Source organism: Amblyomma americanum, chromosome 4 (assembly GCF_052857255.1).
Source record: "Amblyomma americanum isolate KBUSLIRL-KWMA chromosome 4, ASM5285725v1, whole genome shotgun sequence".
In the NCBI taxonomy this organism is placed as follows: Eukaryota; Metazoa; Arthropoda; class Arachnida; order Ixodida; family Ixodidae; genus Amblyomma; species Amblyomma americanum.
This window is the reverse complement of record NC_135500.1, coordinates 163,008,753-163,021,415: the sequence shown is the minus strand read 5'-3', so window position 1 is coordinate 163,021,415 and position 12,663 is coordinate 163,008,753. Positions and strand designations below refer to the sequence as shown.

The following is a 12,663-nucleotide window of genomic DNA, read 5'->3' as shown; positions in this document are numbered from 1 at the left end:
TCTTTAATATTCTGGCCTCAGAAAGACCCTGAAACTAGTTGCTGTGCAAATGGAGAATTTTTGGTTGCGAACTGAATCAAATATTTTTGAACAGCCCAGACAATACGTCATTTTATCGGGCACTGATTGCAGAATGCTGGTCTCTCTCTCTCGTCAACTGAAAGAAAGATAGGAAGAGCTCCCTGCTGCCTTTCTTATTCTTTGCAGCCTCCTCTTCCATGAAGGTTGCCCAACAGTGGAATCTGTATGTTTCTGCCACGTATCGATGCTATCATTAGACTGCAAAGTGGCTGTCAGCTGTCAGCGCAGTGTTTGTATGCAGGGCCTAGCATTACTGCGCGTGGGCTTTTATCACACGCTGGCAGTCGATTTCGTGAAGAAAGAACAAGTTAATTAGTGATAAGTGCAAAGTACTGCCGTTTGGAAACGTTGCAATGTTTCGCCACGAGTTTGGGTAAACCAAATTTGTAACGTATTTACACGTGTATCGTGACTGTGAATATATAGCAGTTAATTGCAAAAAATGCATGGAAACAAACCACTATGACGTAGCTGCCCTCATTGCCCATGCTAGCTTAGTTAACATACAGTTGCATAACCGGTTCCCATGATGCGTCAACTCTTCTGTGGGCCAAATATGATCACTGCTTCATCAACAGCAATGACTATATCAAAGTTCATGATGAATGGCTCCAATGTGGTCGGGAGCACCCGAGGAAGCATGTGCAGGTAGCAGTGCTCGTAATCCATGGGGGCCTTGCTTGAATTCGAGCCATTTTCATGTTTGCTAGCAGAAAAGCACCACCATAGCTATCGCTGCACTGACATCGCTAACATGTGAAAGAACACGATGACAAAGGGCTGAACTGACAAAGCCAGGAGAGCGCCTGAGGAAACGGGGCAAATGCAGCTCACAAAATGGCAAAGCCAACGGGCAACAGCTTGCACGGGTCAAAAAATTCAAAAGGAATAGAGTTCTCCCTGCACCCCTGAGGGAAAGAAGCGCCGTGAATTAGTGAAGACGGAAATGGCTCACGACACCGCTTCAGTAGTATCTCTATCCATTGTAATGCGGGACTCCAGTCAAGTAAAAATGCTATATTCACAGTGGAAAGTTTGTTTGGTGCTGGAATTTATGAAATGAAGACCTTTGATTATCAAACAGAACCATCCTGAACGTGTCGAATATCAAGTAACAGCAACTGTGGCACCAACATATTGGTACAGTCATTGATGAAGATGGTAGTTATCGCTAAGCAAGAAAGGATATTAGACCACTGTTTTCAATTTTATATTTAATTTAATTTTAATTGGTCAGTTTACCTATTAGTTGTATAAATTAGAATCAGTATTGATTAATTTTATGTCTAACCTATTACTACATTAGTTAATCAGTTTAGTGAATTGTATTTAATAAATCAGCTCTGCATGATTAAATTCATGTTTTTGTTTTTTCCTATGTCACAGCTTATTTTAGAGGTATGCCAAGCTGCCTCTGATCCAATGCATTGGGCAGTAAAATGCATTGTTCGAAACTTCTGTTGTGTATTCCGATGGTGCAGGCATCATGGTTTGAGGAGCACTTTGGCTCCCCCCTGCTGAACCACTTGGAGGAGCGGTTTCCATTATCGCATGAGTGTGCAGCACCAGCCAGGCAGTCCACAGCCAAGAAAGCCAGAAAGGACAGCATGTTCGACCGCCAGGTATGCACTGCACCTACAGAGCACTGTGCAGCGTGTCACTTGAGATGCTGAATATCCAGGCGAATGGGAAGCTTAATACCGGTAAATCTGCATATAACAAAATCAAGAAAATTCTGCAATTTTTTGCTACATGCAGGTTTTCGTTCCATCCAGTTTTCACGTGCAAACTCGAAAGGGCTTTGCAGAACGGAAACCAAAACAAATAATAAATGTAGATGAAATGACCTTGCAAACATTCAGTTAACCTGCGTTGCTCCTAGTTAACATTGAGAAGTATTTCATGATCATGTTGATAACGCAAATGTGGCAGCAGCCGCCACAATGTGCGCGGCAGATTGCATGATGCCACTATGCATGGTACGGGGAGAGTGGGGGAGTCAAGGGGAGTCGGAAACGCCTCTTTCCACGAGCTTGTCTTTCTGTTAGCCATTGCCCTCAGAAAATGACTGTTCGCCTCGCATTGCTTGCGCTCTCTGCTGCCCCGGCTCGTGCTGCCTGTCGGCTGTCGGCGCCTGAACCGCGCCATCAACTAAGCAGTGGCAGTGGGCACACGCTGTTCATCCCATGCCTTTTTTCCTACGTCCACTTGTTTTGTGCTGCTTTTGAACATGAACTGTTGTATTGCCACGTGGTGTGGTGTTACAAAAGCGAAAGCCGCGCGATGACCGCTGCATGTGTCACGAAAAGTTGCCAACTGCACTGGAGGATGGCATGTTGTGTGTTTGCTTGTTGTGATTGTAGGTGTCCCTCTCATGGCAGTTCGTATTTTATCATCATGAAGCTTTCGCGTGATTCAGCCTAATTTCAAATAACACAGCACTACCGTAAAAACCAGACTATAGGTCGGACCGGAACATAGGTCGACCCCCTAACTAACCAATTCTAAAAATGAAAAAAATCTTTTTCAATGCAAAAAGTACCGAAAGACACCCTTACCTTGAAACAAATGCGACTCAGCAGGCTGCACGATGGTGACAGTATTTATTTTCATTTAATTGCTGCTCGTATGTACACCCAGCCAATTTTTTAACAGTATCGCACGCCCATTGACCTGCGTGTTTGTTTCTGGCACACAGAAGTATGGCACTGTAGTGCAAAACCCTTACTCTTCATGAATCGCCACACCCAGGATGGTGAGCACGTGCGATCTCTACCGCATTCACGCGGAAGCATTCGGCAATCACAGGCAGCGATCTTGCACGCAGCGCAACCTTTCCAATTCTGGATACGCTGCGGTCCGCCCATGAAATGATGTTTTCTTCTGATTGCTGCAAGTTGCAATACGCAGCTTCTGCCTCCGCCAGTACTGAATGCTCTTTTTGGATACTCCGAATTCGCGCCTTGCCGCCAGGTTGCTGTGAGTTTCCGTGTACTCAATCGCGTTTTTCTTGAAGGTGACGGTGAATTGCCGTCGGCTTCCACTCATTTTGAAACAAAATGGGCAAAGAAGCCTTTTAACAAAATAGCTTTGCAACGACGGAAATGCAAAATGGCAGTGCAACAATGTCGCCACGCTGCGTTGCTGCTGATGGCGATGGTGATGGAGGCTGTTGACTTCAGCTGCCCATTGTTGCAAGACTTAATTAGTTTTTCTACCAATGACCGGTATATAAGACGGAGGTCGACTTTCGCCACGGTTTTTTGAAAAAAAGTTCAACCTATATTCCGGTTTTTACGTTAGTTAATGGATATTCAGTGTGGCAAATAAAATTTGTTACATCAAAATCAATGGTCGTAACATGGACCGCGCAAATGTTCGCGCTTCAGTTGAAGGCTGCATTGGGGAACCGAGCAACTTTGTAACATTGAGGAATTCGCTAATCGGAGGTTCATTACATGCTGGTTAACTGTATAAACACCCAGGAGGCACACCCTTTAAAAGGAAAGAGATTTTGCAGGGGGTATGTGAGATGTTCGGTATGGGTAATCATTATCCGAGTTCAATGCAGTTCAATGTAATTGGCTGGCCAACTACATTGAGAGCACAAAATAAAACACTAAAAGGCAATAATAATGTTGCAAAAGAATAATAAAGTGAAAAAAGTACGTAAATGTTTAAAGCTCTTTAAGAACTTGAATAAAATGTAGCGCAAAAGAGATGAGCACGGGAGGAAGACATGACAAACATGAACGCTAATAACTACTGGCTTTATTTTCCGTAACAGTTATCAATATATAAGTGTACACATCGCATGCGCTTATGACACTAGTGCGGCGCTGGGCTTCTTGACACGAAAAAGAAAGAGAAATCTCATTACAAATCTACAATCGCAGAAATAACAGGTATCAAGTGTATCATCAGCTGAAAAAGGGGGCAACAAACAGGCATTGAAGGAAAACCCAAAGAAAAACACCTAAAGAAAGAACAGGCACGCAGGTAAAGAGGCGTTGTTGTTCTTACAGAAAACTTTCCAGAAAAGCGTGCTCGGAGGAGTACAAACTTATTGACGCGTTGCTAATGCAATGACTCGCTTTTTTGTGGATGCGGAAAGCCTTCGGCAAAACTCTGACTTTTGTGCTTGCACTCCTGCCCAAAATCTTTGCTTCTTTAAAGCGGGGCTTGCACTTGCATGTCAGAACATGCGAAACTAAATTCGCGAGCTTATCTTGTTGTGTTAGGTTTGAGCATACCCCCTAAACGGTCATTAAGACAGCACCCCTTCTGCCGTATATAGCATTTTCCGCAGGACAGGGGAATGATGTAGACCACTCCCAAGGCACATTTGACGAAGGCCTCTTGATGTTGCTTCTTGCAACCGTGCTCAACCTCCCCGCAGATATGGGGGCATAGTTTAGCCAACTTATTTGGCGCCGATAGAGTAAGCAGCACATTGTGCCTGCTGGCCACTTTCTTGAGGTTATGAGAAACCTTATGAATGTAAAGCATCACCTCGGGTTTGGCCCTCGTGCGTTCAGTTGCAGCCATCGTTCATCGGGGCCCAAGCTTCTTCAGGAGGATTTCTGCCACTGCCGTTAGGACCGAACAAGGGAAGCCTGCTGCCAAAAGCCTGCAAATCTGATAATTAAAGCTATCGTGTAATTCATGCGAACACGACTTACGAAGTGCATATTCTAAGCAGCGTGAAGCAATGACACTTTTTATAGTCTTGGAGTGGGAGGAGTCATAGGGCAGGAGTGCTTTCTTGGCACGTGGGAAATACGCCCAGCAGGTGTGTCCCTTCCTTAACCTAAGCTTCAGGTCTTCAGGTCTAAGCTTCAGTGCTTGTGGCTTATTGATGTTTTTAAATTATAGCTTAAGTATGATGTTTCTTTTCTGTTTATTTTTCATGTGTTTGATGTTGACGTTTTTAATCTCTTGCGTACCGCTGATGTGTGCCATTCTCTACATTTGTCCTGCCCATTTGTAATTTCCTTTCCATTTTTTATTGCATATGTAAGAAATTATAGTTGTTGCAATTTTGGTAAGCCAGCATCTTGTAATGTATCGATGTTGAAAGGAAAAAGAGGCTCCTAGACTTCTAACCATCTGTAGGACAGAGGTGAGGAAATTAGCCTTAAAGCATCCCCTAACCTCTGAGACCACATGCTTCGAAGCCCATTTAAGTTGCATGCCCACACAGGCAGTCTCAAGTGTATTGCTGCTTGGCCCATTTGGATAGTATCTTTTTTAATAACAGGTGAACTCAAAGGTGTTCTTTTATGACATGCTGCAGCAGTGCCTGCGCCATTTACCCTCAAAAACGCCCCACATACCAGTTATTGTTTAATAATCAAGAAAACATCTAAGGAAGTGATGTTAGATAATGTAGCATGCGTGCAACTAACAGTAGCGTGCATAGCAGCGACAGCTTGCTGGAATTTGTGGCACACTTTGCAATTCCTGCCGCAGGTGTCGGTGATCACCATCAACCTGGCCATGTGTGAGGTGTTGGCGGGACTGCTAGGTGTGCTGAGCCCTGACCAGGGACGCCGCGTGCTCTCCTTCTTTGGCGACCTGGTTAGCTCCGGCCAGGTGCGCTCTGGGGACGCACGTGTTGTTGTCAAGATCGCCCAGCTTCTCATGCCACGAGTCTCCCCCAATGGTGAGTTGCCCTTTAAATGTGATAGCGTTAATGGCTCCCTTCAGCAGCCCTGTGTTCTCCTTAGATATCAGTTTGCAAACACACACACTGTTGGACAAGACACAAGTCCTCCAGTTAACCAAATCAGGTGGCCTAGGGGTAGCATGTCTGACTCGCTGATTCAAGGGGTTCTGGCTTCATTCCCATCTCATCCTAATTTTCTTTTCAGTGTAATTAATTACGTCACCGTCACAGTCCACAATGCACTTCTTGGCAGTGCGCCAAGATGCTGCGTAGCGATAACATCTTGGTGTGTTTTCCTTTTGATGTTAGCTCTAGCAAAGGGGAGAAGTGAACTTTGCAGAGTGCCAGTGCTTGTCCGGTTGTGCAAGCCTCGTTTTCAGTATGTTCGCCTTAAAGGGACACTGAGGAGAACCCTATCAAAATTTTTTTGTTAGCAATATCTGATAGTTCGGCATTTCATGGCTTTGTTGACGCTTTTCCGGGAGCGAAAGATGCATTTATTTCAAAGAAATTTGGATTCGAAGTTGAAAAAGTTTTTCCCACCGCTCCGATTCAAACTCGAGAACTCTTATGACGACATGGAGAACTCCTATGACGACACAGAACGGAGTGACGTGAAACATGACGTAAACGGAGACTCCGTGATTTCTGCAGCTAGCGGTACGGTCTAGCAGCTGCCGAAATGAAAGCTACCGCCGCCGCACGTTGAAGGCATCTATCGGGGGTCGCCACCGTCGCTTCGTTTAGGTTTGCACCGGTGTCTTGCCAACGTTACGATGGATCCCGTTCCCGAACCCGGCGACGTAGTTCTCGCAAAAACTCTGGCCTGCATTTCAGCGTCCTCAGCCCCACAGAGCGTGCGATGCTTTTGAGGGAGCACGGTTAGGTTAGGCGCCGGCGGGTGGTTTCCCCCTTTCTCAGAGAGCAGGCGTTGCAAACTAAATATCATAACCCCAGTGCGGGGAGTCGCGAGGGGTTCGTTGCGCCCATCGGAGGCTGGCAGGGGCTTTGGGGCCAACGGATTGTGATTCCTTGAACGGAGTGGTTGCACGGCGCAGCAGGCAGCGTCGAGGTCTCCCACGGTTGCATGGGCCAAGTTATTTATTTACTTTTTGCCACAGAAAACAAATGGGTGCTCGAGGGCAGTCGCGTTTAAAGTCGGCGGCTTGAAACCAAAGCCGGCGCACGACGCTTCAACGGCTTCCGCTAGATCCAACGGGTCCACTGGATCTGGCTCTCTCGCCAACTTGCATGTACCTTCAGATATGTACTATGAATGGATTAAAATAGCCGAGCTCGAAAAGAACAGCTCCGCCGAACTGCCGCAGCTATTGAATATAACGCGCACCTCGCCGCGGAGCCAAATCACTCTGGCCGGGCAGGCGGCGGCTGGCGCACTCGGCGCGAAATAGATACATGCTCCAATCTCCCTGCTAATGCGGTCAGGTGAGAGTGCTCCGAAGCCACCGAACACGTCGGCGGTCAAGCGCAGTTGGAGTATAGAGGGTCTCGCTTTGGACATGACTTCACCGTGCAGGGCGCGCGCGCCTCGCCGCAGCATAGACGCGCCTTAACAGAGCCTGCGCTTAACCGCTAACCAATGTATTCAGCGGCGGCATCCATGGGAGCCACTGAAACACCCCGCCCACTCACTAAATAAAAGAAGTCCGGGGCCGAGGTTCGGAATCGAACCAGGGCCTTCGGCGTTTGAGGCGGAAACGCTACCGCTCCGCCACGACGGCTCAAGTTACAGCCGTCAATAAAGGCGCATCTAGGGAATGCACTCTTCTGATGCAGAAATCTCCGTGCTTTCGCTAGGTATATCCTGGCCTAACAGAGCTAGGCCATCGGCAATTTTTCTGAACTGCCTTGTACCTTGTCTCCCGTCCCTAATAAACGATTTCCGTTAAGTAGTTTGAAGTTGACTGGCGCAGCCGGGAATGTTACGCCGGGCAAGCGTGCGAATACACAAGTGCTGCCTTGTACGATCAGCGACCATCGGGCCGTCATAGCTTTTCATCGACCGTGGCGATCATCTGACAAGCCTTAACAGGCTCCTTCGAAGGATAACTAGCACTTGAAGCGGCACTTGGAATTCCTCTGCTGTTTGGCGCTTGTAAATCGAAGCGCGTCAAAAACAAAACCACGGGGCACGCAAAGCTCATAGACGCGAAGCGCCATAACAAATCGACACTCTCCTGGCCGCCTGTGGCGCCGCCAAGCATCCGTTTTCTTTGCTTCCAACATTCAGGTTGTCTCTTTCCTGCCTTCCTTGTGTGATAAAAGTGCACTATTGGTTTTAAAACAAAACTTACTTCAATATTGATCTGCGCAACGTACCTTTGTCGGCCTCAGAGATTCGAGTAACCAAGTAGGATGGAAAATTCCTCCAAGGTGGCGTCTCTTGTCCTATGGCTTCACCACGCTTGTACTTGCGAGATTGGCCTGTGGTGGCCATACCTGTATTTTGGTTCTTGCTATTTTCTACCTTACAAGAGCTTTGTTTTCAGTAAGAGCGGCGTTTTTGTGATAAGGAGCTGGTATTCTATCGATACAAGCGAACTTCAATTTCTCCTCAGTGTCCCTTTAAGGGCAACCCACACGGAGTGAACTTGTGCTGCGTATTTTGAGCAGCGCGGCGGAAAATGGGAGGCTGCCGCCAGACCGCTGCCGCCAGGATTTAGAAATGTCGTAATTCCGTATGCTTAGTAAAATGCTGAAAAGAACAGCTCTGCAATTACAATTAGGCTATTATTTGTTCAATGACGACAGAGAGTACGAATTATTCTTTGTGACCCCTTTCTGAACCAAAATAGTTAACCTGTTTGAACCTCCCGCGCTTTCCGACGTCAATCGAGGCGTAGTGGCTAAGCCTAGCAGCTTTGAAAATCCAGAAGCACGCTGAAAATCTGGCGCTTTTTATCGCTAAAATTTTGTGCTGCGGGCATCTTCAGACAAAGCAAAAGCTTCGTGTGACTTTTGTTTGCCGCGAACATGAGGCACAGTGTAGCGGCAACGATGAGTTCATGGTGGAGCGAGAAGCCGCTTGGCAGCCGCGGCCATGCTGTAGAAGCAGGCGGAAGTCAGACGCGGTCGTGCCCTGGGCGGTCCGCGCTGATAGCCCACGTTGGCCGCTTCCGGCCAGCAGCTGACCGCCGAGCGATGCTAAAAACCGGTGTCATGATCGCGGCTGAATGCGCGCTTTAGATTGCAACCGATGGGTGGAAGTATGGACGACACTCGCGAAGAAAAAAAAAGCTTTGCGCACATCATTTGTAGCGCCCGTCCGAAGTCATAGCCTTTCATCGGTGTTGGCTGGGACCGTGCCAACAGTACTTATTCATATTTCTGAATGAACAGGGCTCGAATTAACGAGTATTTAGTTGCGAGTCTCGGAGGCTGTGCGGAAATGTGGGTAGGCAGCCGCCACCGCCGCCCCGCCAACCCCTACCCTCCGGCGCCGCCGGCTACTGCGCCGGTGATCGCGCCATTTAGGCTTTACCCACTCTTCCACGGTTTTATCTGATTCCATCTTCTGTCCTCGTTTAGGACGTGCGCAGCCTCTAACTATGCGGAGGTGCTTTTTTTTTTTTTGGCCACATGCTATGTGCCAAGCCGCCAAAACGCGGCGGCGGTGTAGTTCGAATTATCCGTAGTGGAACCGACTCACTTTCGAATTAACGGGCTTTTTTATACAGAGATCTCTATGGAGCTTGGCTGGACCAAGTAGTGCAGTTCGAATTATTCGAAAATTCGAATTATCGAGGTTCAAATTAACAAGCTTTCACTGTATAGCTGTTGTGCTGTGCGTCTGTCATGATGTGCTGCTGCCATGTACTGCTGCTGTTGTGCTAAACCCTTATACTGTGCCACTGTTGTGCTGTGTTGCTATCATGTGTGTTGGTGTTGTGCTGGTGCTGTGCTGTGCATTTGTTAAGCTGTGCCGCTGTTATGTCGCGCCTTGGCCATGCTGTGCTGCTGTCATGCTATGCCACTGTTAAGGGGTGCTGCTGTTACGCCATGCCTTTCTAGGATAAGCAAGCATCATGTGATATGGACTGTTGTCAGACTTGACAGGTCACGGAAGTTTGATGTCAGTTTTACAATGGGTAGACAGGCACCACTGCTGGTGCCAAGTGTGCTGGGAAAGTTTTCCTAACTTGTTGGTAGCTTTTAAGAGAATGCCTAAAGGTCATTGTAGCCACAAAAAAAAAAATGCAGGGCACGTAGAATTCCAGGACCATCGCTTTATTTAGTGTGTTAGGCAATGTGAGGATTGAATAAATTCACAGATGAGCACGCCATGCACGTGGGCCCTGATTAGCACTTCTCTCACTGTCTTTTTTTGCGCACAGACTGCCTGCATCTGGTGGAGGCTATGCTGTCCCTGTACGAAGAGGGCGATGTGATCCAGCCCAAGGACGCGCATTTTGTCCTCGACTTCTTTCACAGCCTCATCCTGGGCCCACTTCCAGTCCTGGAAGCTGTGTGAGTAGACAGGGCAGCACTAGTGGCCGTGAATTTAGAAAGATGCTCAGTTTCAAGTCCTCAGCCGACTGTTTCCAGTGTGGCGCCATTACCGTAAAAACCCGCATATAATACAAGGTTTTTTTCCAGATTTTAGCACATCAACTTTCCGGCTCGCATTGTACAGTCGAACCCTGATTATACAACTTTCACGGGACCGCGAAAAAGCGTCGTAAAATGCGGGCGTCGTAAAATCCGAACATAAACTATGCCTATAAAAATACTACTTTTTTCGCGCGACGAATTTAAGAGGAACTTCAATGTAAACTACTAACATACTCTGAAGGGCTTGGAAACCGAAATTACCAAAAAAGTAAATGCAATAAAAATTAATGCTGCAGTACAGGTACCAATCATGCTTTATTCAAACGGACGTTTCCGGCACTCCACTGCCCACTGCCGCGATTTCCGCCAGCCGGCGCAAAATTTTAAAAAATTCGGTCAATTTCTTTTGGACCTTATTTGATCCGTGAACGTGCAAAAGATTTCGCTCGAGTTGGGCAACGTCCAAAAGGAGGTCCTCTGCGGCGTCGCGTGAACAGATGAAGTTCCGGATGCCGTCTACGTGCCGTAGCGCCTCGGCGAACGTGATATGCACAGGCACGGCATCTGTGGCGGCGTCGTTGTCCTCATCCGATGTCGCAGTGGTGTCGGCACTAGGCAAAACCTCCGCAGTTGCATCATCCAGCGACACCTCGCCACAGATCGCAACGTTGTCATTGGCCTCCACGTACTCGGCGAAGGTCGTGGCAAGGTTTAAACCCTCGAAATCGTAGTCGGCGAAGCCTGCATCGGCCTCAAGCGGCATTGAGGTTGTTGCATCCCCAACAGAGGAGGCAGTCTCTCGCTTAAAGCCACAGTTCTTGAACGAGTTGGAAATTGTGCTTTGCGACACTGCGTTTCACGAACTGGCAATAAAATGCATGGCGTCGAGCACAGTGATCTTTCTTTCCAACTCGCTGCGCTCCATAGCCGCCAGCCGACGCTGCACTAACTGCTTCCGGTACCCTTGCTTCACGCACTTAATGATGCCGGCATCCAGCGGCTGCAGCCGGCTTGTGCAATTGGGCGGAAAAAAAAACACCTTTTACGTTCCTCAGGTTGGACGTATCGGGTGGATGGCACGGTGCGTTGTCCACGAAAAGCAATATTTTCCTTGCCGGGGAATCCATTTTGCAATCCAACTATCCACGCTACCTTGTCGGCGATCTGCTGCTGGGAAACTGGAAAGAAACGCTTCCCCAACGCGACGAGAGGTGATGCCGCCGAGAAGAGAGGGAGCGAAAGGGAGAAAGTGATTGTCGAGAAGAAAACGCGCTATTTCAGCACAGCTGGCGTCGCACAGGGCAGCTGGTGGGGGAGAGAGAAACGAACGATGAGACGAGGCAGGAAAGAAAGCTGCACCCACCGGAGAAAACCGGTCGAGCAAGGTCAAGTGCTCCGCATGCGGAGAGACGGCATGACGAAAGAGATCTGCGGCTCCTTTCTTTCTTCCGCTGTTCCGTCCCGCGCTTCGCGAGAGTCGTCGTATAACGCGGGTCCGGCGTAAAATTGCTTCGGATAACCAGGGTTTTTAATGCATTGCTTCTATGGGGACTTCGCCGGGACTGCGTTAATCCATCGTAAAACCCGGGTCGTCACAAAACCAGGGGATGTATAACCGGGGTTCCACTGTATGTAAATCTACGCAATTTTCAGGAAAAATTCATAGTTCCGGTTTTGTTATTATCGAGCGGCGTTGCCACCACGCTTCAAGCGAGAGGGGGTGCTATATAGCGGTGGCATAGGTCGGTAGTTTCAATTTTGATGCCAGCTCACTGCGCTGACCTGACCTTGCGACGCCCATGACAATCGCACCTGCCATAATATCGGTACCGCAAAAGCAGCCCTTGGCTGCTTTTAAGAGGAAATTAATCGTAGCTACCGAAAGCATTGGTACTGCATCAGGCGCTGCTACATACTCTATTTACACGATTGTAAGTCGACTCGAGTGTAAGTTGACACCTCCAAATCACATTCCTGAAAAATAAAAAAAACTTCCGAGGTAGTTTAACGCGATAGCATTATCAAGCAACCGCCGTTTATCACCAGCCGCTATCGGCCACCGTGAGCGGGCGTGCCCGTGGGCACATTCTAAACCGAAAATGTATTACTTACTGGACTACTTGTCCACACTTGCGCCATCATCCTCACTAGCGCTGCCGTCGTGATCACTGCTGCGGTCCCACAGCACATCGTTCTAACGTCATCATCCAGCGAAATCCCACACTGTGCAAACAGCCACATCGTGTGGAACAGCTGAAAATTTTCCTTGCTACAGCTGCCACACCTGTATCACCCGTTGCGAACATCGAACTTGTGGCCCAGCGCACGGCTGTTCGTTTCTT

At 48.1% G+C, this 12,663-nt stretch overlaps 1 protein-coding gene across 2 annotated transcripts in view; it reads left to right on the top strand.

Moving 5' to 3' along the window:
* The window catches only part of LOC144128606 (testis-expressed protein 10 homolog), a 61,784-nt gene that overhangs the window by 15,514 nt on the left and 33,607 nt on the right, over window positions 1-12,663 (top strand). Inside the window, exons 6-8 of one of the 2 annotated variants that reach the window (XM_077662138.1) lie at window positions 1,563-1,703; window positions 5,554-5,746; window positions 10,105-10,237. In XM_077662138.1, coding sequence (XP_077518264.1) covers window positions 1,563-1,703; window positions 5,554-5,746; window positions 10,105-10,237 — 467 coding nt within the window. Of the gene's footprint in view, window positions 1-1,562; window positions 1,704-5,550; window positions 5,747-10,104; window positions 10,238-12,663 lie in introns of both variants that reach the window. The other variant, XM_077662137.1, reaches the window with a different exon arrangement.